Source organism: Arvicola amphibius, chromosome 14 (assembly GCF_903992535.2).
Source record: "Arvicola amphibius chromosome 14, mArvAmp1.2, whole genome shotgun sequence".
Lineage (NCBI taxonomy): Eukaryota > Metazoa > Chordata > Mammalia > Rodentia > Cricetidae > Arvicola > Arvicola amphibius.
In genome coordinates, this window is record NC_052060.1 from 17,102,777 (window position 1) to 17,129,785 (window position 27,009).

Sequence of the window (27,009 nt, forward strand, 5' to 3'; positions counted from 1 at the left end):
GCACAATGGGGTAATCAGTCTTATGTCTTGGCTACTTCACAGGTGGCCATAGAAGGGAGTTTTGTGGGGCTGGAGAGATGACTCAGGGATTAAGAGTGTTCGCTGCTCTTCTAGAGGTCCAAGGTTCTATTTCTAGTCCTCGGAGAGGGTGGATTATAGTCACCTGTAAACACCAGCTTGGGGGAGGTGGTCAGAGAATCTGTGCCTTCTGTTGGTCTCTGGGGACACCTACACACATGTGGGACCCACACAAATAAAAACAGATCTTTAAAAAGGAAGAGAAGTTTATAAGGAGTGTGGCATGTTAGACTCACAGAGGTTTAAATGATAAGCAGGAAAAAAAAAGGGTACCCAGTAAAAGGAAAACATGTGTTGTCAATAGTGTAGCCCCAAGAGGACTAGGTCCTTGTCAAGAGATCAGACAGGCTTCTCCTGGCATTTCAAGCACAGCCAGTATCCTAAATTCCAAGGGAGGTTCATGCCCAGGTTTCAGGGATGGAGAAAACCACAGATCTGCAAATGTTTACGGAGTGCCTTACAACAGGCTGCTGTTTTGCAGGCTGGAGGTCTAAGCTGGCAAAAAAAAAAAAAAAAAAAAAAAAAAGAGGAGGCTGTTGGAGTGGGGAACCCGCCTCCACTTCCAGGATGGTCGCGGTGGAGGACAAAATGCACACCAGAACGTTCCTTTCTGACCCACGGGGGCAGACTCATGGACCCATCAAGACAGAGATGGGAATCCCATTTTAGGTTCCCCCTGGCACGGGAAACTCTTGAACAGATTTTCAGCACCGTTCTGTCTAATCTTCTGAGTGATATGTCCCTCTGAAGAGGAGTTCGAAGGGAAGCCGGGAGTGCGGTCACAGTCACCGGGTTCTGCACCTACCCCTCAACCTTCTGCAGATGTGATCTTGGCTGACCCCTAAGGAACGCCAGCAGTGTCTGCCTTCTCCCTTGGCATCTTCTCTTGCGTCCTTTTGGTTCTGTCCCATGCAGACCACCAAAATCTTGCCAGGAGCAAACTTTCCCGTTAATTATCTTGTAACAACGCATAGCTAATTGCCCTAATTACTCTCGGCCTCTGCCACACCACTGTTGGCTTTTGCTCACCAAGAGCAACTCAAGTTGGGCAAGCGGCCCGGAGGCCTGCTTAGGGAGTCCCGAGTTGGGCTAGCCCGCAGAAGCATCTTGTCTGCTGTGCCCCAATTCCATCCCTTGGGTTCAGTAAGAGTTGGTGCATCTTGGGGAGATTCCTGTCGACTATAATCAGAGCATTTTAAAGTCCTCCCCTCCTCTAGTTCAAGAAGGTCAGCAGGTTCGAGCAGGCCCCATCGCCACATTTTTTTTTATCTTTCTATTAAAACTCACTTTCTGAAATGACGACCCTTGCATTTATTTGTTTGTTTCATACTTCCTTCTCTCCCCACGATAAAAGTTCTGGAAGGCTGAGACTTTGTCTCTCTTATTCAGTATGTCCAGGTCTACCACTTTGCGGTGGGCACAGCAGACCCCGACATGAGCTGACACCTAGCAAAAGCCCCTTCCTTCCGCCAGCGAAGAGAGTGGGGAGGAGATGAAGTGGCACAGCGCTTCCAAGGCTCTCTTGAGAAAGAAAAGGTTTCCGAGGGACTTAAGAGGGGCAGCAAAGGGGAGTTGTTTCTTCTAGAAACCGAGTTCAATTAAGATAAAACACTGGGACCCTTCTCCCCGAGCCAGATATCGAGTTCTTACCCCTAAAACTCCGTTCTTCCTTTCTAATAGATTAAGACTTCACTGGGGGGCGTTGACAGTCTGAGGTTCCACCTCCTGACAGAGCCCAGAACCCAAACTCCTTGGGTCCCCAGTAGTTGCTTCTGGCCCCGGCAAGGCCGGCGACAGACCTACTCAGGTCGCCCAGCCCGCGCCCCTCGGGCAGCTCTTCTCATTGGTCGAAGACACCCCTTATGATTTCTCATTGGCTGTTGTACTTTTCCTCCACCCCCAACCCGGACCGCGAGCGGCAGCGGCTGGGGACGTCGCTCTAAGTCCTCACGCTGGAGCAGAGGCTGCGCTGTGCGCGGCCAGGGACGAGGAGCGCACTGAGAACTCTACTTTCTCGTGAGCCCGAGCCCAGCAAATGGGCGAATGAGGAAGGGGAGCAGGGACATGGATTGCTATCTGCGTCGTCTCAAACAGGAGCTGGTAAGAACAGAGCTGGGGGACAGGGAGGGCTGCTCCACCCAGACCTAGGTACCTGGCCTCGGCCCCACGCTCCGTGCACCACAGAGGCGCGGAGAGAAGAGGAGAGGAGATGCCAACTGGTAGGTAGACGCTGTAAGGCCGTCGCTCAGAGGCAAGAAACTTTGGCAAAGATTTCTGATGAGATATGAACAAGTAACAGGGAGTGAGGGCAGTTAGCCAGGCTGAACTACGACAGAACAACCGAAGAAGAAAAGAGGGGCACACCCAGAGAGGACAGGCACACATATGGAGTAAGGCTCAAGTGCCCAGAGTTGCAGGAGCGACAGGCATGCAGCGGGCCCTGGTGCTCGGGTGCTGGACTTCTGCAGCGCGCGGCCAGATCCCTGTCCTGGGCAGGAGGTCAGGCTGGACTGCTCGCTCGTGGGGAGCTGGCACCGCCCGGGGCCCCCAGCTCTCCTGGGCTTGGCAGAGCTGGCGCGGCTGCGGGGGCAGGCTTGGCCGGCTGTCTGCCCGGGCTTGTCTGCCAGCAGGGAGGGGGGTGGCAGCTGTAATGACGGGGGAGGAGGGGCGCTGCCTGGCAGATCGAGAGCGGGAGTTGTGGAAGCCCGGCCAGATGTCAGGTCTGGGCTTGGGGAGTGTGCGGGGCCCTGGGGTGCTGAGAGTGAGTATGCTACCCAGGGGAGGGGGAGTGAATCACCGAAGAGGGAGAAATGACTGCTAAGGCTGTGTTGGGGAGGTCAGGTTGAGTATGATTTCATGCACGCGCGCCTTCTCTCACGCTCCCACCCTCAGCTTTAGTGTTCCTTTACCACCAGGATTCAGGCATCGTATCTCATCTCTGGACTTCGCTTCTTCATCTAGACTCTCTTTGCTCCCTCCTCTCACTCCAGCTTACCAGGTCTCTTTGATTTTGTCTCTCACAGCTGTGGGCTCCCCTGTCTCATTTTGCTACCCTCTTCTTACTTCGTTTCAGAGCAAGGTCACTAGGTATCCAACAGCAGACCTGAATCCAGAGAGCTCTCAACTCAGGCCTCTTAGGATCCTAGAAGACCCTTCCCATTTGTGTCTGTAGAGGCCCCACTCTGCCTGCCTGGCAGTGTGTTAGGGGCAGGCTTTGGTGGTAGAAGGGTGGAGGAAAGGGGCTGAAGTAGCAGGTGTTCCTATTGATGCTCCCTGACCAAGATGCTCTGGCACTAGTCAGTCCTGTCTGTTCCAGTCCATGCATCTGTCTTCTCAGGTTGCTGTTCACTCCCTTAGTTCTTCCTCCGGAACCCTTTCTGTGATGACCCTCAGATTTGAAAGTTACTGCCTCCCTGGAAATATTTCTTTGGTGAGAACCAAAGTGTCCAGTGATGCTCTTCGGAACCTGTACCATGTACCTTATCCTTTTTCACACGTTGGTCACGCTAGTTCAGGATAGTGGCCCTGGCCCATAAATATCCTGTGTTCATATTCCCACTTCATGTGGCCAGTACCAGAAAGAAAGACCAAGATCATTACAGACAATGGCTGAGGATCAAAGCCCATGTTGAGAAAAGAATCTAATAGGATCCTCTTTGTGCCAGGAACCTGGGACCACGCCACCTACATGAGCATCTATAGAGAGGGTTTGTGGGTGTTCCTGGCATGGGAATGAATTTTCTAAATCTTCACTGATTTGCATTTTTTTTACATCACTCTAGGTGGGAGGTGGTGAGGGGAGGAAGACAGTCTGTGGATGTCAAAAGAATTTAAAAAAGGAAGGAAGGAAGGAAGAAATCTGCATTGAGCTGAGCTCCCAGATTTTGATCTGCAAATCCTCCACCAAGGCCTTGAGCCCCTGTGCCTGGGAGAAGGAAAGAGAAAGGCTAAAGTCACCCTGCTTCCCATCGGTTTTCATTTGGCCTTTTGTCTGAGCATCTCCAGCCTTTGACTGTCTTGGAGAGGAAGCCAACTGCCTGGCCCTGGGCCCAGAATGACACTCAGATGGGGGAGTTCTTCATCCCCATGGTACTCTGCTCCCTTCTTAGTGCCAGCTTACTGAAGAAGGGTCCTAGCGAGCGAAAGGCAGAGCTTTTGGAGTCCCGTTCCCTCCCAGACACCTCCCCTCAGGGTTTAAGAAGTAAGGTAGAATCTCTGTGCCTAGGTACTGAGCAGTTGGAGCAAAAGAGGAAACCAAAGCGCTGTTAGCCTGGGCCCACCCTGAGCTGTCTTCCCCCAGGGACTATAGGGATTGAATCCCATGGCTGTGTTGGGGACATGGAACTTTGGGCTTCTTTAAACCCTAGGGCTGTATTGTAGTAAGCATCACCTACAGGCAGTTTATATTGTGAGTGTGTGTGTGGGGGGGATTTGCCCTGTGGCTGCTTCACTCCAGGTGGGATCTCCTGTGCTATCCAAAAGAACTGTATATTTCCAGGTTCTGGCCCAGGAATGCCTCATGTAAATCAGATTAAGATCTACATTTGCTTGTTTTGTTAAATTCCCTTCAGGAACCTCCTGTAGACACTGGAGGGATACGGCTGTTGCAGAAAGCAACCTTAGCAGGTTGTGAAAATTGTCTTTGTCCAGGGTATTCTGTGTTCCCCATTTTTATCCAGTTCCTTCCCTGGCACCGAAAACACAGCCAAGGAAAGTTGTTCCTGAAATATGGCATAGCCAAAGCTTCAAATTTCCTGAAGCAAAGAACTTGCGTTGTAAAAATGCAGGAGGCAGAGAGTTCAGAGACCCTGGCGCAGTTAAGTTGATAGCGAGAGTATTGGCCCTTTCTCCCTGCCTGGAAGAGGAGGAGGGTCGAGTTTCAGGAATGAAACGTGGCTGAAAAAGTAGCAGCAGCTGACACACTTCTTAATGGGGGGGGGGGCTACAATGTCCAGCACTTCCCTCCCCTCCAGCTGCCAAAGCAGAGCCTGCCTGAACATAGGCCTTGAGACCAGCTGTTCCGTACACACAGCTCTCTTGTGGCGTTCCAGTGAGTGTGCAGACACAGACACACAAGGGGAGCAGACATAGGACGCTCCCAGCACACTTCTTGTGAGTTCAGATCAATTCTGAACAAACCAAATGCATAAAATTTGAGTGGTCAGAGCTCCTGAAGTCCAGCCAGACTGGGGAGGCCTCCTGGAGGATGGAGATGTTTTGGGAGGACACGGTGAAAGGCCGGTCCTAGTTGAGCCCTGGAGAAGCAACCAAGGGGCTTCTCTTTCAGAGACCGCAGAAAGTCCATTCAGGGAGCTCGCATTTCCAGAAGGCAGCTTTTTTCTCACTAGTGGCTATAAGTTCTGGATGTTCTAGCACAGGACTAAGGAATAGGGCCTAAAGACAAAATAAAGAGAAGGAAGGGCGTGGGAAAGTTACTGTTGGAGCACTCGAGTCTTGAGCAAAACAGCAAATTTCTTTAGAACAAGGAAAAGCTTCTGCAGAAACATCTCGTTCTCTCTGTGTAAAGCCCACCCCCTTTTTCTCCCCAGGGGAAGACAGAAAGCTTCTGGGTCAGCTGGTCTGGGATCAGCTGGGACACATGATTCAGGGTCAGGTCAACTTGAACCCAAAGCTTGGCCCTGTCTGGCTCTGGCACACCAGTTGCTTTTCCCATCGTTAGAATGGGTTGTTAAAAATACTTCCTTCTGGGGCTGGAGAGATGGCTCAGAGGGTAAGGGCACTAGCTGCTCTTCCAGAGGTCCCGAGTTCAGTTCCCAGCAACCACATGGTGGCTCACAACCATCTTTAATGTAATGAGACCTGGTGCCTTCCTTGCCAGTAGTACATTGTATGCTTAATAAACAAACCTTTAAAAAAAATACTTCCTTCTCCACCCCCCCAACCCTCCTTCATACAGCGACTGTGAAGATTAAGTGACAATATAAGGAAAATCTGGCCTTGGACTTGAGTCCTGGTCTTAGCCTTCCAAGGACAGGACATGCCACCGGACCCAGTCTGGGATAAACTGGATGTCGGCCTCGTCCGAAGGGTCAGACAGGTTCAAGTCTGAGTTCAGACTGGTTCAAGGCAATGAGACACCAGTACTGTGGATATAAATCAAAAGAGATCCAGATTTTGTCTTCAGGGAAGGTATAATTATAGTTTAATAGCAAAAGATAACATATATTGATGTTGATGTTAAAACGCCAGGGTTGGTGTCATGACTCAGTATAAAACACTTGCCTAGCACATGGGACATCCTGTGTTCAATTTTCGGTACTGATATACCGAAATTCATAACACTGTCCAACTGCCAAAGCAACCTAATAAGTTGTAATTTTACTATTGTCTTCTCTTTCATTCTCATTATTCTCTCTCTCTCTCTCTCTCTCTCTCTCTCTCTCTCTCTCTCTCTCTCTCTCTCTCTCTGTGTGTGTGCGTGCACGCGCGCGCGTGTGCATGTACATGCAGACTATTTTTAGACAGGGTCTCACCACCTAAACTTACCTAGACTGGCTGAATCGCAGGTGTGAGCCACTATACCCAGATTTACTTTCATTTCTAAAACAAGAAAACAGAGGCTGGAGAAGCTTAGGTCCTAGGCCAAGGTCATAGAGATGATAAGCAATGAGGGCTGGATTCAGACCTAGACAGACGACTACAGAGCCGCTGCTCCTGCCTGCTCAGTGGGATGTACAAGGATGTGTAGAAATGGGGATTATATGTTCTATAAGGGCATGGGTTCAGTGCTCTGAGTAAGGAGAAGCAACATGAGATGCAAACGTCCTATTGTGGAGAGACAGCACATATGTAGGGCCTTGAGGGAGTGACAGGGACACACACAGGGCTAAGCAGCACTCCAGGCACATAATGAAACGTCGGCAGACGACGCAGACGCCAAAGTCGTGTGGATGTTTGAAGACCGTAGACTGGACTGTAGACTATACGCAGGGAAATAGTGGTGACAAGCTAAAATGGAGGCCTGAGTGTCTTGTTAAGGACTGGCGTTTTCCTCTGTGCACTGGAGAGGAGCATGGTCAGGAGTATTTCCTGAGACCTAGGAAGTCATATGAGTGGGGAGGAAGCAAATGAGGAAGGAACATGAATTAGAAGAGGCCAGGCAAGAGAATATGGTGTTGTGAACTAGGAAGGAAAGAAGCAGGGAACTTCTTCAGGTTCCTTAGGTGACTGCAGGTGAGAGGGGCTAAAGCTGGGAGAGAGAAGAGGGCTGACTGAGGCTGAGAGACCAGCCTTCCAGAGCAGGCAAAATTGGGCCTCTCCCCCCATCTGTCTCTCGCCTGACCACGTGACCCCGGAGAGGTGGTTCACTTGGGAAAGTAGGCTCATCATTTCTCACCCTTCACTTCCTTGTCTCTTTACCCTCCTCCCTCCGGCAGCCCTTGGCAGGGTTTCCGTGTTACCTTCCTGTTGAAAGTTCTAGCCAAGAGTCAAGAAGGTCCCTATTCACTGAGCTGGAGAATGGGTGGCTTGGCAAAGTGGGGCTTTTCCCATTTCCGGCCCAGAGCCTTCTTCTAGCTTCCCCAGGGGTTGAAAGGAACTGTGTAGGGATTCTGTGAGTAATGGGGTGGGGAAGAGAGGCGGGGCACACTGCCAAGTCCACGGGCAAAGCCGAGCCTGTGTCAAAGGATTCCGGCTGAGCTCCGAGAGGGCGTGAGATGGACGGAAGGAGGGCGCAGCTGCAGGATCAGTTGGGGGCCCAAGGCAGGACTTGGGAAGGGAGCCGAGGATGTTGGCATCTCCTTCTACCCCCTTTCCTCCCCCAACCCAAACGGCCCGGCCAGTGCTGATGGGAGGGTCTATCCATAGACTGCTGACCCCAAACTCCTTCGTGCTCCGTGACTCAAGATGGTGGAACCTGCGGACCAAAGGCTGGCAGTTGTTTTGTTTTTTTTTTTTGTTTTGTTTTTTTTTTTTGTTTTTTTTTTTTTTTGTTTTTTGTTTTTTTTTTTTCCTCTTAGGAACCCTTAGTGAGAAGGAACAGGACTGGGGTTGGAGGCCCTCAGGCCGTGGCCGTGCTTTCCCCGCTCTTCCTCCTCTTCTGAAGGGAGCTCTTTCTCCCACCTCTTATTGGCTGGCCTGGCTGCTCATAGCCCTCCAGGAAGCTAAGGAGTCCATGATGACGAGGAGGCCCACGGGCATAGAGGAAGGAGGCTGCCTTGGGCTCCCGGTTCTCCCACTAAACAGCCTTCGAACAGGAATCGTGGTGCCTACATACTTACAGCTCCCACCTGTTGATGGCTTGTGCTATACTTTTCATGTCAATTCCTTTAAGGACACATAAGTTAGAATAAATAATAAATAGGAATGTAAATCATATGAAGATACAGTGAAGAGAGTGAAGGCCTGGAAAAGAATGTTTGAGTAACAGTGGCTCTAGAAAAGAGGATCTGGGGGGATCTCTAGCTTCCTATTCTATCAAGTGGGGTCTCTTTCCCCGTCAGCCAGCCATCCAGAACAATAGTGGGGCTCAGTAATGAAAAAAAGTGTACACCTCACACAGAAGGGTTGACATTGTACAAGTTCACAACCTAAAGAAATGGGTGAATCTGCCTAATGACAAGTGCCAAGTTTATCAGTTAGGACCCCGTTAGGGTCCCCAAACTTTAGCGTGGGACTCTTGACCACACCAGGAAGGCCAGAGTAGATGGCAGCTAGAAAGACTAAAATCTGATATGCAGAAACTGTATAATATAAAAGTCTGAATCCTAGGCAAGGCTGGAGGTAAGTCATGGACTGGGGATGACAAGAAGCCAAAGATGGGGTGAGGAGACCTTTTGAGCCTTTATCAAAACCATTTCACTGGGGTACGCTTAAGGACTTTGTGTTTGATGGTATATAGCTGGGGGTGAGGTTGGGTCATTTCTACTCAGATGAGAACCAATCAGATCTTGATAGTATGTCTCCATACTATCAAGTAGTTGACCCCAAGATCAAGTAGGGCAAGACTTGATCCTTGCAGGAGGAATGGCTCTGAAATACTAAGATGCCTCCAGCATGAAGACTGGTACTCAGAGTTATTCATCTCTGGCTGTCTAAGCTAACCCCACTCCTTTGCTCCCACCACACACTGCTCCCCTTCCTCCCACTTTGCTCCTAAGAAAAGAGAAGCCCTGGGATCCCAGATGGTCCCACGCTCTGAGTAAAGAGAGCAGTGCAATCTCTGGCTCTTTCTCCATGGATGACATCATCCCCTTGGGGTTGGTGGGAAAGGCTGTCCTTTTGGCTCCCCTCACAGTCGTGGCCCAAAGGATGCTCCTGTTTCCACTGACCCTGGGCCTCCCAGCTTCCCATAGCTTCCTTCTTTTCTCACTCCTCTCACAACCGCCTTCCCTTTGGTGTCAGCGTGTCCTCTGCCTGAGACGGGGCTCCTGGAAGTCAGTGTGAGGGGTCAGGAGGAAGCCGGGGATTCCCCTTCCTCCCTTCCTCTGCCTGAGTAAGGTTGGGTTGGAGAATAAGGAGCTGGACAAAAGAGGAGCTCTCCTAGGTCAGACCATACATGATGCGTGGAATCCTGCCACGACGTGTGAAGATTCACCAAGGAAGAAATATTTTGAAAACACATTGGAAGTCTTAACAGACAGCTTGCACTTGGTGCTTTCTTTCCGGCCTGTAGATAAAACCATTACTTCATCAAATCTGTACAGTGGTATTGAGGCAGGGACTCTTATTCCTATTTTAAAGAATGGAGCTGTAGAGTTGACTTCAGGTGTTGTTAGAGTTCCTGCCTATGACAAAGCGCTGGGTTTGATTCTCAGTACTGCATACAACTGGGCGTGGAAGACAAACCTATAGTCCCAGCACTTGGGAGCCAGAGAATAGGATTTTTAAGATCACCTCCAGTGGATGAGAAATTGAACTGGTTGTGATAACTCATCCCTAGAATGTCAATACTTGGGAGCTGAGGGAGGAGAATTTTGAGTTTGAAGCTGCGTAGTAAGACTCCATCTAAGAAAACAGAACAAATCAGTAAACACAACAATACCTCACAGAAAACTTAAAATACAGCTATTATACAGCAGACCTGGGATTTGAACCCTGTTCTTTTAGTTTCTAGACCCCAAGTTCTGAACTAATATGGAATATTTTCAATAAGGACACAATTTCAGTTCTTGTCTTCTTTAAAAAAAGAGCCTCTGTCTTACAGACAACCCTGAATTTATACATTCCCACCCACATTCAATCTCGCTGGAAACCTACAAAATGTCAGCATTATTTCTTATGGATTTTTCCACACTGGAAGACTGAATGGGGTCATTTCATTCCTCCCACTACCTCTGGCCTGACTGTATTCCTCCTTCTGGAAGAAAGCCTGCCGGCTTAGACTCCTTGTTGCTTGGTAAATCAAAACCTCGAGAAAGAAATAGCCCTGGCTCTCTCTCCCTGCCTAGCAAGAGACTTCAGGTAGCAAACAGTTCAGAGGGATGGTATGGGGAGGGGAGCCGGTAGTTTCCACCCATGGCTTATGAGTGTCATGCAAAGCAGCAGGTAGGTTCTGGGGTAAAGTGACGTGCAGATCTCAGGCTCTGCTTTTACTCAGTAGATACTCCATAAATATTTCACGGGCAACTGAGCATTTAAACCATGGAAGACATGGGCCCTATACAATAGTAGGACTTTGGGGATACATTCCTCAAGGATCTGAGAGGAAGCCCTAACAGGAACATAGTGGGAACATCTATGGGACGTGGATTCAAATTCCTGGAGTTAAAATTTCCGTCATGGGTTTCTTTTTCTTTTTTCTTTTTTTTTTGGTTTTCAAAACAGGGTTTCTCTGTAGCTTTGGAGCCTGTCCTGGAACTAGCTTTTTGTAGACCAGGCTGGCCTTGAACTCAGAGATCCACCTGCCTCTACCTCCCGAGTGCTGGGATTAAAGGCATGTGCCACCACTGCCTGGCTCCATCATGGGTCTTGACTAGAGATCACGATAGTTTGGAGACTCATAATAACTGAGTTTCAGCAATAGAAAGCCTCTGAGTGAGGTGATGGGATGGAGATGGGCATCTAGAGGAGTGGCCGGGTACTCATGGGTCTGGCGGCCTGGAGGCGAGGGCGGGACTATGTTAGACGGGAACAGAGTGACTGAATAAGTGTTCCAGGTGACTGGAGTCGATCAGAGAGTGGGGGCAAAGAGGGCAATTGGAGGGTAAAGCACTTTGTCAGGAAGGGGCCGAGTGGGTTTGCGTCCTAGAATCTCCAGCTCCATTCAGAGCTATACCAATAGCAGCTGAGCATCTCAGAATCTCCAGCTCCATTCAGAGCTATACCAATAGCAGCTGAGCATCACTGAAAGGAAGGGGTCAGGACAAGGGCCACCAAGGACAGGCACAGCTACTGCATGTGTCTCCTGCTGCCACTGCGCCACCACTCCTGCCACTCAAACGGCACATACGTGCCCCAGCCAATCCCAGGGCTGTTGGGCTGTGCCGTTTCTTGCCCTGTCTCAGGAAAGTGCACAAAGCAAGGGCAATCTCTGCAGCCCAGCAAAGGCCTCCTGGCCCTCAGGGGCTGATAGTCCTCCACTGACCTTTATTGCTGCTGGTTCAAGGGAGCCTGGACAGATCTCTCCCCACCAGGCTAGGGATGGCGGGAGGTTGACCCAGAAGCCACAGAGGGATAGTTGACAGCCCACTCTCCAGTGCCTCTGTGTCCCCCACTATTTTAGTTCCCCGCCCCCACCCCTTGGCCTTAGCTCTGGGCATTAAGACAAGCCTGGGAGGTAAGATGATCCCATGGGTCTCTGGGGGAGGGGGGGGGCTTAAAAACAGATGGTTCCCGAACAGAGGCTCGCTGTGAGTAACTTGATCAGGATGTGGGGAGGGAGCTGGCAGGCCCAAGGCAGCTTGGGCACAGGGGCTAGGAACTTTGTGAATGTTATCAGGGCGGTCTTTCCTCCCTAGGCTCCAAGTAGGGCCCTCACCCAAGTCAGTCAGCCCCTCGGCCCCTTCCAGATGGTACCTAGGACATGGGGCTGGGGGAACTGGCCCCAGAATCCCTGCTTCTGGCATGGCTAGGACAGAGCCAGCAAGACTGAGAAGGCAGGAAGAATGCTAGATTCAAGCATGGGGGAACAGGTGCTTGGGGAGGGGGGAGGGGCGGGGCTGGCCAGGGGCTTCTGGCACAAAGGAGTTCTCTGGCATCTCTCTCCCGACCAGTCATATGTGAAGAACAGTCAGAAGAAGCCCCCAGGCTTATGCTTTCTCTCTTATTCCCCTTACCCCTTCCTACTGCTCTATAGAGGAGAGAGTAGCCTTCAAGTCTGGCCCAGTTGCCCAGCCATCTGCAGGCAATAGTTGCTAGGTTGAGTTCTGGCTCTAAGAGCTGCATGGCCTTTGGTCCCTTGCTTCCCTCCTGCCCCAGCTTACTCATTTGCTGAAGTGAGAAGAGCAGCCTTCCCGAGTTTATAGAAATTGAATGAGATGAGATACCTACTGTATGTAGCATGATTCCCAGTACACAATAAATGTTCTTAGATGTTTATTGCCACCATTATCCACCAAGAAACAACAGCATAGGACAAGAGTGGCTATTATGATTTTTAAAGGATTATTATTTGATGTACATGGGTATTTTGCCTGAATGTTTAGTCTATACCTTACATGCGTGTAGTGCCTAAGGAAGCCAGAAGAGGGCATCAGAGCCCCCATAGAACTGGAGTTTCCTATGGTTGTGAGCTGCCACGTGGGTGTTGGGATAGAACCTGGGTCCTCTGGAAGAGCAGCAAGTGCCCTTAAACTCTGAACCATCTCTCCGACCTCACTACTACCACTTTGTATACCCGCAGACTAAACTCAGCTCCATCCTGTACTATGTAATCACTTATGGGACTTAGTTATCTGTCAGATGGAAGCAATAGTCACAATCTCAAAGAGCAGGTGGAAGGATTACATAGAGTAATTTATTAATATAAGCTGATATACACACATATGCATCTTTATGCATATGTCTACACACACACACACCAGGTAACTAACCAACCAAACACATAAAATGCCAGTCTACAACTTCTGTTGGTTTGTTTGTTTGATTGATTGGTTGATTGATTGAGACAGAGTCTCACCCTATAGTTCAGTTTTGTCTGGAATTTACTACACATCCCTGACTCCTACATGCTGTAATTCAAAGCTGGTGCTGGGAATACAAGTGTGAGCTACCGAATGTTCTCTCTCTCTCTCTCTCTCTCTCTCTCTCTCTCTCTCTCTCTCTCTCTCTCTCTGTGTGTGTGTGTGTGTGTGTGTGTGTGTGTGTGTGTGTGTTCAGTGCAGCAATAAAGTCAATACTTCATTATTATGTATTAGGATTTGTATTGGATAGGTTTTCCATCTGTAGGATGGTATAGGTTCTGAGCACTTTGACGAAGATCAAGCTGTAATGTTTGATGGCCTAAGTGTATTGAATGCATTTTCAACTTAATGATAATTTCAGTGTAATGTGGATTTAGCAAGTGGCAGAACGTCGGAACAGTTTTTAGGACAGTGCCTGTCTTGGTTAGTTCACTGCCCGGCTAATGCTGTTTCTCTTAACCAGCCATAGCAGTCCTCCTCTCACGACACAGGTCTGCCCTACAGCAGGTTGAGGCTCAAGGCTGAGGGGTAACCATCCCTGAAGCCCTAGCGTTCACTGGCCCTGCGTTTTCTCTCCTTGCAGATGTCCATGAAAGAGGTGGGGGATGGCTTGCAGGATCAGATGAACTGCATGATGGGCGCGCTGCAAGAACTGAAGCTCCTCCAGGTGCAGACAGCGTTGGAACAGCTGGAGATTTCTGGAGGCGCACCGGCCTTCAGCTGCTCCGAGAGCTCACAGAAACAGCCCGAGTGCCCTCGCTGGCAGGGTAGGGAAAGTCCTACCAGATCTGCAGCCTGTCCTTCCTCCAGCCAGCCTTCTTTTGACAGCAGCCCCAAGTTTCCGCGCCAAAGGACTGTCTGTGGGGAGGATCTTGCGGTCCTTCCCAAGTCACAGCCGCCTGAGCACGAAAGCGGTACCCAGCAGGGGCTGGAGTGGGTGGAGCCAGATGACTGGACCTCTACGTTGATGTCGCGGGGCCGAAATCGGCAGCCTCTGGTATTAGGGGACAATATTTTTGCAGACCTGGTGGGCAACTGGCTAGACTTACCAGAACTGGAAAAGGGCGGGGAGAAGAGTGACACTGGGGGGGAACCCAGTGAGCCCAAAGGAGAAAAAAGCCAGTCCCGGGAGCTGGGTCGCAAGTTTGCCCTAACAGCTAACATTTTTAGGAAGTTCTTGCGCAGCGTGCGGCCTGACAGAGACAGGCTGCTCAAGGAGAAGCCAGGCTGGATGACTCCCATGGTCTCAGAAGCACGAGCAGGGCGCTCGCAGAAAGTCAAGAAGAGGAGCCTTTCCAAGGGCTCCGGACGATTCCCATTCTCAAGCACGGGAGAGTCCAGACACATTGAAACCCCTGCCACAAGCAGCCCCAAGGCCTTAGAACCCTCCCGTGGGGGCTTTGACATTAACACAGCTGTCTGGGTCTGAATTCGAGAGACGCTGGCTGAACCTAAAAATGCGGTCTCATAACTGGGCCCTGGGGGTAGAGGGAGGGCAGATGGCATGGTCTTCAGGCCAGATGCAAGTTCCCATCCTCAGAAAGAAAGGAAAGAAGAATTCTTAGTCAGGCCTCACCAGAACAGTGAGGAGAGGCTGTCACCGGGCAGGCTGAGGTGGTGAGGTGTGTGTGTGTGTGTGTGTGTTATTCTTTTGAGGCTGGATGTGGCAGGAGTTGGGAGAGGTAGGGGAGGAGTCCAAGCCAAGCACGTGTTCCTCTATTGCCTTCCCAAGACCTCAGTTGAACAGTCTATGTGGAAAAGTCCTTTGAGCCCTCTGGTTTCCCAGAGGAATTCCCAAGAAAAGACTTGTCTCAGGAGTCCCCAACCATTTTGACCATCTTCTTCCCTGACAAGGCAAAAAAAAGGGAAAGCCCTACACAGTCCTTCCTTATTACCAAGATTTCAACCCATAGCTGGGTGCTGGGGCAAAGGACATGTGGGGTGTGTGTGTGTGGTGAGGAAGCCTGAGATGCTCTTGCATCTCTAAAGTGCAGATGGGGAGCCATGTGCCTTCACCCAGGTGCTGTCCTATGAACCCAAGTAGGCACGCCCACTTTCCAGATGAAGCAGCAGTCTCTGGAGGTGTCCAAGAACACGCTCATGGCTGGTAGGGGGCAAAAAAGGTCAGCGCAACCTCAGGGTTATTGCTAGACTCTGGAGTCACACACTGCCTGGCCCAGCAGTAAGTCCCCATCCTGATCCCTGTTGCCGGTCTTAATGCTCCTGCAGGGCAGTAAGTGGATGGTTGGGGCGAGCCCAGAAACAACACTCGTGTAAAAAAATATTTCCAGTCCACATCTCGCAGACACCCAGAGAATAGAATGAATCCCGACCTCATCTACTCTCATCACCCTGGAAATCAACGGGGTACCCTCAGGGTGGCGTGACGCCAGGCACGCCTTGTAGTGAGCCAGCAAGCAAGCCTGGGGCCACCTTGGTCCATAGAGGCGCCATGTTGTCCCCCCTCCCCCCTTGGCCAAGAGAGAACAAAGTAGGTCCCTGTTCAAGCCCAGCCACCCTGGAGGGCTGCTCAGCTCCTCCCTCCCTTCTTCCCTCCCGCAGACCCAGCTCAGCTTGATGGGGTGTGACAACTGCAATTAGAGGCAGGCCGCCTGCTGCCCCCAGAGCATTAAGAGCAAATTGGAGAAGAAAAATAACAAGAGAAGCTCTTCTGCCTGCAGCCGGCCCCCCGAGGGACTTAGTGGAGGAAGGGGGAGCTCAGGCTAGAACTAACAGCGCCTGGGGAGGTAACAGCAGCTATGGGGTGGGTCACCTGCAAAGTTCCCACACAGTCAAATGACAGAGGGTCATTTTTTTGAAAGCGGGGAAAGGCTTTTTTATTTTTATATTTGATCTGTCACTTTTTGCCAGGCAACGTGCCCATCTCTTTCAGACCTAGAATGACCTGGGATTATTTTTTTCTGATAAATCAATGGGTCAAAGAGTCATGGCACACAAGCTGCCCAGATCAGGCTGCTTGCAAAGGAAAGCAGCTCCCAGTTTGGATCCCTGGGCACCGGCCGATCTACCTTGGCCAGGAGTTTGTCAGCTGGGCTCACTCTTTCTGGCCAAGTAGGTCCTCGTCCATCCTGCCTCCTCTGAGTTTCTTTAACGGTGGCTGCCTTTGGTGGCTGCAGCAGTGTGTGTAAAGAAGAGACGTGTGAAAAACTTACGCCGATTCCTGTAAAGTGGAACACTCAAGAAATCATTCAAATCATGGACTATGATGGTACGGGAAGCCAAATCGCCCCTTCACCACGGACGGGCAATTCATTTGTTTTGTGGACTAGCGGTAGTTAACATCGTCTAAATTCACTAACACAACCGTCTCCTCTCCTGCCCCGGGCATTGTGAGCCTGGCCAGAAAAGAGTCGAGGGACCCAAACAAAAGAATTAGGAAGTCATTTTGGCTTCCAGGATAATCCACAGGTGCCAGGCACCTTTGCCATTAGTTCTCTGATTTCCTTTTCGTCATGCTCAGGACGTGGTTGTTCATTTTACCTGAACAGAGGCTCAGCGAAGTTAACTCCTTCAATGTTACCCGGTACAAAGCTGGGATGGAAACAGTTTGTAATTGACTTTCAATCTTGTGTTCCTGCTACCTGGCAAACTGTCTATATCTACTCCCCAACAAGCTCAAGAATAACAACATTTGTCCTCTGAGATTATTCACTTCTCTCCATGATTGACAAGTGTCCTGTCCATTATCTATTTGAGGAGTATCTGTTGGAGGAATTTTGCCTGGGTCTCTCCCAACGACTATGTTACGCTTTGCTGATGAAACCTTTTGGAAACCCAACCTCATATAATTTTGACTTTTTTTTGTCCACATTCTTGGCTCCTGCTGGGGCAGTGATGGAGCCTGCTCTACTGAAGTGGAGTCAAGAAGTGACTAGTAATGCCTCGGGCCTTAATGATGCAGCGTGCGGGGCATTGTATACGTGGAGAAGATAGTGAAAAAGTAGGCAGAGAAACTAACAGCTTAATTCTGCCTCTTGGGCCCATTTTATGGCTAATTAGGACACACAAATGATCTGGAAGCTCACTTAATACCCTTCTCGGCATGGAGGCCTGCCCACATCTGGCCTAATTTCTTGGCAGGTACTGAGGGCTTCTGGTTGGGCTAGGCATATTCTCAGGGCTCACTCCGCCTGCCTCTCTGTGGTCAGTCTGTAGATATTCTCCAGCCACAGTACCCACCGGGAGATCCCTTCACTGCTAGGCATGGCTGGTAGAACCTGCTGGATCTTTCCTTCCTCTTTGCAGGCCACAGAGCGGAAAGCTCTTTCTTCTCTCCTCCAGGCGCTTCTGCAGCCTGCCCTCAGGGTGATCTCTAACCCAAACTGAACCTTGAGGAAGAGACATTTGACTCACCCATTCCTCAGAAGCTCCATAGGAGAGGGTCCCGTCTTTCTCAAGTCACCCCAACGTTCTCTGCAGGGTATCAAGAATACAGCCTGTTGGGGGAGCTGCTGTCAGCAGCTTCTCTGGAGAAGTGTCTATTCACCTCAGGTGATCTCTCCCATCAGGGCAGTTAGGTGTTTCTGCCAGCACTACACGTTTCTATGAATTCCTGATCTGGAGTCAAAGAGATAGGAATCCACACCCAGGCCTATCGTGGTGTGAGCCTGTGCATTTTTCCTGACCTACAGGAGGCTCCTGACCGTTCTCATGTGAAGCAGGGATGAAGCAGGACCCCTGTCAGGTGCAAAGCACAAACGACTGGGGTGGAGTCCACTCTTCCCAACACACAGCTTCTACAGAAATGGCACTCGCCACCCATTCCCTGCCTAATCACAGATCCCAAGGGACAATGCTGAAAATAAACAGTGCTTTCTCCGAGCCCTGGTGTTCCGCTAAAAAAGCACACTGTGACTCTCAATTTTATCACGGGATTGTGGCAAGGATCAGAGGTGTGTGGATGTGCACATCTGGGCTGTTTTGCCAAATGTTACACTCATACTTTTTGTCAGGTGGGGAGGATAGCACCCTGGGCCAGGCTAGGAAGGTGCTTGGGAAGGCCCACTACCTAAGAACCTGCCCTAGGGACATACCCAATGTCTTATACACCCAATCCTCCCCCTCTGACAGCCTGGGACCTCAGTTGCAGGTCAGGGATGGAGATAAATGAGTCAATTTCTGCGGACCAGCTGTTTCTCCTTGGTGGCCAGAGTTCTTCTCTTCTAGGTCACACCACCCCTTTTCTCTAGGCACCTTGGGGGCCATCCCTAAGAGTCATCGTTTCCAACCCTTGAAGCCTGAATTTGACACGACCTACTCCTCGCCCTTCCCATGACCTTTTCCCTCCATCAGTCCCGGCACATCCCTTCCATCTGCCTCCTCCAAGCCCAGTGCACACCCATGCAAACCATCACCAAGGAATCATCTTTGTCCCTGAGACAAAGTCCTCATTCTTATATCCCAGTTCCCCGCTGGAGTCCTCTCTCCCTCAGTGCTCCCTGAAAGCCCCTCTGTGTTGGTCACAGGCCACAGGTCAGTGTGCCCATAGCTTGGGTAAATCTCTCATGGGAGACCTTGGCAATTACTAGGTTTTTCTTTCCTCTGCATCTCCTCAAGCAGGATCCCTGACTGAACTTTACCCTGTCCAGGGACAGTAGGAATCAGTGTTCTACACTTCTGCTTAGTTTTAACTTTCCCTAATATTGCACCTTCTCTTCTCTGGCCTTCTGGCCAGACAGGGTGGTTTGGGAGCCCATTTGGAAGCTGCATTACATGCAGCTGGTTCAAATGGGGGAGGCTGTCCTCATCGAAGCATGGTCCAGGGTTTGTACGGACAGCAACGGGATGTTGGAGCTGTTTGTGACTTTATCCCAGTCTGCCTGTCCCAAGTGTCAGAGGCCCAACCTTGCTCAAGCAGGCTCCACCTGGCTCGCTGGCCCTTATTTCTGGAACTTTTTACCCTCTTTACCCTCCATGAAGATGGGTTATCTTTAGTGCTCCAAGCCTAGGTCTGACTGTGCCATCCTGACTGCCTTTTACTTTTTCTCGACATGAAAGCCACCATGGAACCCTCCCGTGGGCCTTGTCTGTGTCTTGGCCTAAACCCCAGTACTTACTCAGCTTGATGGGTAACTCCAGACCTCTGAGCACCCCCAAGGTAATGACTACTCAGTATTTCTGCTTCCAGTACTGAGCCTGGGCCGCTGGGCATGATTTCCACTCCCCCACCCCGCCCCCCAGGTTATCCTGCTTAGGGACAGCCAGTGGTCAAGCTTTTCTTAGCTCACCCCCTCCTATTCTATTTTTCACAGCTTCAAAGTTCATTCCCTAGGAAAGAGGGGAGTCGTGACCAATTATTGTCAAAGCAGGAAACTTCAGTGACACCCTCCACTCCACGCTGTTGTACAGTCCCGCCCCTGGTCCACCGCTTGGCTTCTCAAACAGACTATTTTAATTCTGGCTGGCTGTGGAGTCTCATTCCTCTTTGTTGTCATGCTGTCCCTGGGCTGCTCAGGTCTTTCAGATGATCACAGCCACTTCTCTCTCAACTGCCAATGAAGAAGCCACCTTTGTCCCAGCCCCCACATTTTCTCCCTTTCTTGCCTGGCCTCTTTTCTCCGGCTGGCTTCCTGACCTGGGTCACCTCCATGGATATCCTTTTTACCAACATCTGGCCCAAACCTTCCTACCTCAGGATGTTTTCCTAAATTGCTATGCTCTAATGGGGACACCAAGTCTGCTAGATCCTCCTCCTCTTATTGTAACTACCAAGGGAGGAGAGGGGTGGGCAGGGCAGGAGGGAAGGAAATTGAGGCTGGGTGGTCAGCGCCTTCTCTACTCCAGTTCCACTTCTGGCCACACTCCAGGCATTGTCTCCCCTCCAGGCACAAAAGGTGTACAGGCTCTTGTGTGGAAGTTGTGGGAGAGGGCTGGACACCAGGAACTTAGGAAGGTGGTGTGTGTTTGTGTGGGTGCTGGGGATGGACTCCCTGGCCTTGCTTATGCTAGATCCACACTCTACTACTGAGCCACCGCCTCCCTAGCCCTGAATCAAGCACTTGGAAAAAAAAGGAACAAAGTTTCTTCTAAATTAGGCAAGCACAGCAGAACCTCTGCCTGTCATCAGTTTCCTGGGCATCTCAGACCACAGCCGTGATCGACTCACACCCACCAGTGCACTAAGGACCTAGCTCATCATCACAGAGCCCTAGGCCAAACTGAGGGAAATAACTGTTCAGACCCTCTGCCGAGGTTCCGAGCATCTGTCGAGGAAACTCAGACTCCAGAAGATGGTTAAGTTTTGCATCAGTGGATCCAGGGGCCCAAAGACTCTAATGCTTCTGGTGTAGGCTTTAGAACCCTGATGGGAGTACAGGGATCAAGCTCCTCTGTTAGTATTACACAGTTCACAAAGGCCAGGAAACCTACTTTGCAAACTGGGAAGGCTGAATGCCTAGAACTCCCTTATTCCAGACTTTGCGTCAAATTACAGCCCACTGAGCTGGAGAGGAAAATCTCAGTCATGAATAGGCAAGTTGGGCCAGGAGCTACATTAACAACTGTGGCCTTTAGACTTCAGAGCCATACGGAAGGGCCTTACCTGACAGGACTACAAACTGTGGCACAGCACAACCCTAGATGGTCAGAGGGGCTGCTGCCTCGTCTATATAAAGACAGAGAGGGAACCGAGTAAGGCATGGGAGAGCTAGTAGTTACCAAATGTGAGAAGAACCAATTATGTCAGATAACACGGAAATAAGAGCAAAAGCTTCTCATGATCCTTTCTAATATCCTTGTGAGCCAGTGTCAGGAACTGGTGGTTCATAAAGAACTGATAAATGTAATTTGTATGGGTGTTTTGTCTGCATGTATGTTTGTTCACCACATGTATGCAGTGCCCATGGAACCAGAGAAGGGGTTGGTACCCTGGAACTAGAGTTACACAGCTGTGAGCTACCTCTTCAAGGACAGGTGCTCTTAACGGCTGAGCCATCTCTCCAGCAGTATTCTTGATGACACACTACTGATTCTATGCTGTGCCTTTTGCTAAAATCCTTCCCAGACTACTGCTGATTTCCATATTCAACTCAGCCAATCCTATTATCTACAGTTCTCCTCCCACCACACGAACCTCTTCATTCGTCTTCCAACATGCCCAGGATATGCCAGAGTAAGGCACTCGTCCTTACCCTTTCCCCGTGTGAAGACCCTTCTTTCTCCCAGGCAGATGGCATGGGCTTGCATTTTCAGTGTTTCCTCACATAACCAACACAGGGACAAATAAACCGTTCACCCACTCATTCCTGCTGCCCTTTGTACAATATAATTTCTTTTTTTACAGCATCCATCATAATAAACACGCAGGGGTTTTAAGTTTTATTTATTTGAGGTATGTGCACCATGTGTGTACACGCGCAAGTGCCCTTGCATATGTCTGTGAAAGCCAGAGGTCAATGTTGTGTGCTCTCTCACTCTTCACTTTAAAGTGGGGTCTCTTTGCTTGGCAGGAGCTCATTTTTGGCTGGACTTGATGGCCAGTCAGTTCCTGGGACCATCTTTTCTCACTTGCCAGTGTTGGGAAGAATTAGTAAGCCCCGCCTTTTACATGGGTGTGTGAGTGCTGGGATCTGAACGCAAGTCCTTATGTTTACACAGAAAACACTTGGGGTACCTACTCACTCATCTCCCCACACAATCTTTTGCCATTTTCTAAAGATTAAAAGTCTACCGGGGAAGGAATGTGGGTATGTTTGATTCATTGTTGTATCCCATGCATTCAGAGCAGTACTGGTGTAGAGTACAAATAACAGGAACTGTTAGGCCCATAAAGTCCATGTATTTTTCTGCTTTGTAGGTCCTTCAACTGAAGTGTAAGAACTTGAACATGGGTAGGATTGAAGAAAATCACTGAAAACAAGAGTTCAAAGTAAGAAGCACACAACAGTTTAAAGTGGGAAGGTTTATTAAAGTTTTACTTTCTGGGAACAGCCAATCACTTGCATAAGCAATTAGCAGTTGGGCCTAGAACTATACTTGTCTGCTTCTTAACAAGCCCAAAGCACTTGCAACTTCTAAGTTTCTTTCGAAGGCTGTTAATGCCTGGAAAACAGAATCCATGTTGCCTTCCCCCCAAAAGAAATAGGCATCCAGTTCAAAGCCTCTAGCTGTTCTTAAAGGAACATTTAAACATGAGAGAGTTAAAAGGACTGCACAGTCAATGAATCCATGATGAAACTGCAGGAAGAGAAACCCAAGATGAACCTAATCTGTATTTGCAAGAGTATTTGTGTTTATATTCTAAGCAGCTAATAGCTGGGTCATCAAGACCTCTCAATGCTCACATTCTTTGGCTTCTCACAAGACAGGCTCTTTGCAGACCCTAGAAGAACATGCAGACCAACCTGTCCTTTGAAGTTTGATATGGACTCAGTGGGTCTACATTACTATATATTTAGCACCTTAAATAAGCACAAGACTCAAATAAAAGTATATTTTGAAAACAATTTTTTCTCCTCCAATTATGAGACGATTGCTTCATATGCTAGTTTCAACAAATAATTTATAAGAGCATATTTTGTTTTCTAGCATCCTGTAAGTAATGGTCAGGGATAAAAACATAACACTCATTAATTCTCTTTCTGCCCCTTAGTTCTTAGACCAAAACTCAGACATATGACTGGCAAATATTTGTTGACCTGTGAGGGCACACAGGGAAGCTATTTTAAAGTGGTCAGACCTAAGACATGCAGACTATTTCATTACCATTCGTATGAGGAGAAAAATGATGCCAAATCACTTGTTTCAATGAAGTGAATATCAAAATAACAGCATTTTCTCTATGTAATTAATATTACCAAGTACATTACAATGTCAAAGAAGGGAACTGTCCTATTGAGTAAAACGTGGCCTCTGATGACAACAGAGTTCAGGGCTGTGGAGGGACAGCAGTTACATGCCAATAGCCACTGTTTCTCCAAACATTAAAAAAAAACTCAAGTGGCCACAGTTCACTAAATTAATGGTATCCCTACCCCTTCCCCCCACATTTTGTGTACCTTTCTCTCTTGAGGGAGAGCTTCCATGCCTCTTTGTAAGGCATTTCTTTGTAGGAAATCTTTTGATACAATGCTGTTAGAAAGAAGCATCATCTGATACCGAAGCTCCCCCTAGTGGAGGGTAAGATGATATTCTAATATTTACTGTTAATTCTAAAACTATATTGAAGGCATCAAGTCATTAAAGTTGCTTGTGGTCTAGTTGGGGGAAAAACAACCAATTATATCATCAAGCTTCCTTTAAATGAATGAATGTTTGCCACACACCTAAAGCTATTATATCTGAAACAGCCACAAACACTACTATGGAATTCATTCATGGATATGCGTCATGATATTCAAATTAATAACTAGAGACTCTTGATTTCTTGGCTACAAAAATGTATCTTGTCTTTGGGCACCTCTTCCAGGACCAAGGAGTTCACAAAAACACACTATAAAAAGACAACTCTTTCTCATAACAGGGCACCTTTCTTACTTGCTCAGCATGTACAGATTTCCCTTAGATAACATTGCATTCCTGACTCCATTGGTGTTGGCTTGAGTACCCAATTGCTGAAAAAGGGCATTTTTCTTGAATCTACCTTTAACCCAAGCGGCAACCGTCAGAGGTGACAAAGGAAGCTGCTAAAAAAAAAATCAGTTCATGCTACTGCTAAGACTTCAATTTAATGTAACAAATACCTACAGAATCCATCTGACACAGGACAGACATTTTGCTGGTTTGTGAGGTCTATCTGTCCATGATTTTAAGTCCAAAGAAATGTGTGACAAGTATTTCAAAACATTAATGACTTCAAAGGTCCTTAAAATATGGTATGCCTCTCTAACTGGGTACACAGTGACATGTATCTGTAGTCCTAGTTACTTGAGATGCTGAGGCAGGAGGATCACCTGAACTTGGAAGCCAGCATGGGTAGCACAGTAAGACCCCATTTAAAAAACAAACACAAAGAGACAATCAAGCAAAGAGTCCAGTTTTTCTCACTGGGACAAACTAGCCCTATCCTTCCACCTGCATTTTAGTTTATTTTAAGGTTTTACCCTCAGTCACAGACATGCATAACTGGATCAAGAGAAGGGAAGTGTTAAGTAGCTAAGTTTATTAGAATATCAAAAGAATACAATTTCCAATTGTTCAAACAGTATTTTTTGACATTTCTTCAGGTTGGTCAGAGCTTACATTTGAAAGCTGACTTAGTTTACTGAAGGGCTGGACACATACCTGGCAATCTCAGCAAGGCATGAACACCTCTTCACAACTAGCTACAATGAGACGGTATCTAGATCCCTGAGCAAAGATTGACTTTCTAGGACTGGTCTCCTTGATTTTCGGGGACAAGGCACAGGGTTTCCTAAGCTTGCAATCTGCTTTCTTCTCCAGTATGCACCTGGCCAACAAGCCATTTGCTTTCCCTTTCTCCATGGAGAACACACAACAGTTATCACCCTGGGTCCACGTCCTACATAAGCCCCACCTTTATAAATGAAAGTGAGAATGGAAAGAAAAGCACCTAAACGCAGCTGGCTAAGACTGTGACGTAGCTCTCCTCACATCACTCCTGCTGACTGATCATACAGTCAAGTCACGTATCCCTTTTTGTGTTCTGAGTTGCAACCATTTCCTTCATGTTCTTCCATCTATCAGAAAGCAAGTTTGAAAATGTTCACATAACACTTCATTGGTGAACTCACTCACACCAACAAATTAACAATGGCAAGGGTTCCCTGGATGAAATTACAAGCTGTGCAGGATTTGCAATAGTCGAAGTCAAACCCTGATACAGTATTAAACTTATCTTTTTACATATAAAAATAATACAGAGTGGGATATTTTATTCAATAAGATACAATCTTTAAGGTCAAGAGAGAATTTACAAAACTATTCTATGTCACCTGGTGTATTTTACTGTATAGTAGAATAAATATATCTAGAGCAGGAAGTGCGAGGTCTGTTCCTAGAGAAATCACCGATTAGTGTAGTTTAAAGCCAAGGGTTCTGCTGAATCCAGGCAGAAAGGAGCTACTGTTGCATTTTAAACAATGTGGTCATTATAAAATAAAGGACAAATCTATAAACAATAACAAAAAGACACAAACCAAATGAAAATGTACTAAAATTTAATCATCCATAAAAGCTGTAATTTAATCTGACAGTAAAACACAAGAAGCAATATTAGAGTTGGTTTAGTATATTATATATTTTAGCTTTGAAAGCCATAGAAATCAGTTATCCCAGTTTTTCCTATAAAAGACCCATTTTTCCAAAGCATTATGCACAAACAATTTTAATTAGAATATGACAGATGATATCTCATAATTTTTAAATATAAAATGAAGTCAATGACTCAAAAAAGTGATCTGCTGCAATGAGTTTGAGGGGATAATTCATAATCTATATCATTACGGATATATAAAGTATGATGGTTCAACTTTTTAGTGCTTGATAGGGAGGAGTCATGATAAAAAGGTCAATATGAAATCATTTGATTATAGTAGTAACATCTAACATTTGAAATGCATCCATGCTCTTCTGTATAATTGCATTAGAGTCAAGTATTTTATTTCACATCTGTTATAACTGCTATTGCAAAGGAGAAATACTATGTCTTATTTCCAGGAGATATACACAGAGCAACTTTTTCTCCAGGGAACTTGTGCAAACCAATATAAGATCTAAATTCTTCACATAATATATAAAACAGGAGAAGCCTCTTCAGATTTAGTTTTTGAAGTCTGGAATGCTGGCACTTTCCAATTAGGCAACAGTTCTTCATTTCTGTAATCTGCAACATTGAACAGACACAGACACACATAGAGTTCTCTCGCTGTCAGAAGGTGGCAGTCAAAAAGCATATCTAATAACACACAAAGGATGACATCTACTGACCATTACTAAGGAACTAAATTATATGAAGCTACTTCAGTAGAAGAGCTATTTTACCTTCCCATTAAACATGCTCAAAAATAAGCCAAGTGTGGCAGCATGAGGATTAGGAGTCGCAAGTATGACCTTTACAGGTTGGAGTACTCGAGACTATCTCAAAAGTTCAAAATCAAATATAGAAGACTGAGTTCACAGACAGCTATTAGTAATCAATTTTTGTTTGTTCTTGGTTTTACTACACTTGGTATTTCACATCTTATCTAATATAATACCCTGCCTATAAAGAGGCAGACAACATTTCATTTATATCCCATTATCTTTCTTTTAAGTTCAATATTTGTCTAAACTCTGGGAAATTCTATATTCAGCCATTTTCTGGTTCTCTATTAGGTACTATCATTTCTTTATTCTTTTTCTTTTTTAATATTTATTTATTTATTTATTATGTATACAATATTCTGTCTGTATGTCTGCAGGCCAGAAGAGGGCACCAGACCTCATTACAGATGGTTGTGAGCCACCATGTGGTTGCCGGGAATTGAACTCAGGACCTTTGGAAGAGCAGGCAATGCTCTTAGCCACTGAGCCATCTCTCCAGCCCCGGTACTATCATTTCTAACACAGCTGACAAGAGACAAGGCAGAAAGAACCCAGACTCAAAGTCAGAAGAATCAGCAGGTCCTACTACTCAATAGAAGCTAATTAGTTTAGAAAGTGAACTCCGGATGATTTCTCTAAGGTCTTTAAAATTGGAATACTTAAGAGATTTACATGTTTTAATACAATTCTACTTAAAGGCTATAGACATATAAGCTGCCCCCAAGGTTCATCTACTCTTACTAAAACATTGTAATTGTTATTTAAACCTACCCTGTTATCTGAGAACTTTACAGCTCTAGTCCTGTTATGTTGGCCAGGATGGCCTCAGACTCCTGTGCTCAAGCAA

At 47.7% G+C, this 27,009-nt stretch overlaps 2 protein-coding genes across 3 annotated transcripts in view; one reads left to right on the forward strand and one right to left on the reverse strand.

The window, feature by feature from the left end:
- The first annotated feature begins 13,737 nt into the window (after nucleotides 1–13,737).
- On the forward strand, nucleotides 13,738–14,600 carry Inka2 (inka box actin regulator 2). Its single transcript, XM_038312137.1, has one exon. The coding sequence runs from the start codon at nucleotides 13,744–13,746 to the stop codon at nucleotides 14,587–14,589; it is 846 nt and encodes a 281-aa protein (XP_038168065.1). The 5' UTR covers nucleotides 13,738–13,743; the 3' UTR covers nucleotides 14,590–14,600.
- A 10,680-nt stretch (nucleotides 14,601–25,280) lies between these two features.
- Rap1a (RAP1A, member of RAS oncogene family) overlaps nucleotides 25,281–27,009 on the reverse strand; it is a 71,119-nt gene continuing 69,390 nt past the window's right edge. For both annotated transcript variants that reach the window (XM_038311308.2, XM_038311309.2), the window contains exon 8: nucleotides 25,281–25,962. The gene's annotated coding sequence lies outside the window, so the exon portion shown is untranslated. The remainder of the gene's footprint in view (nucleotides 25,963–27,009) is intronic.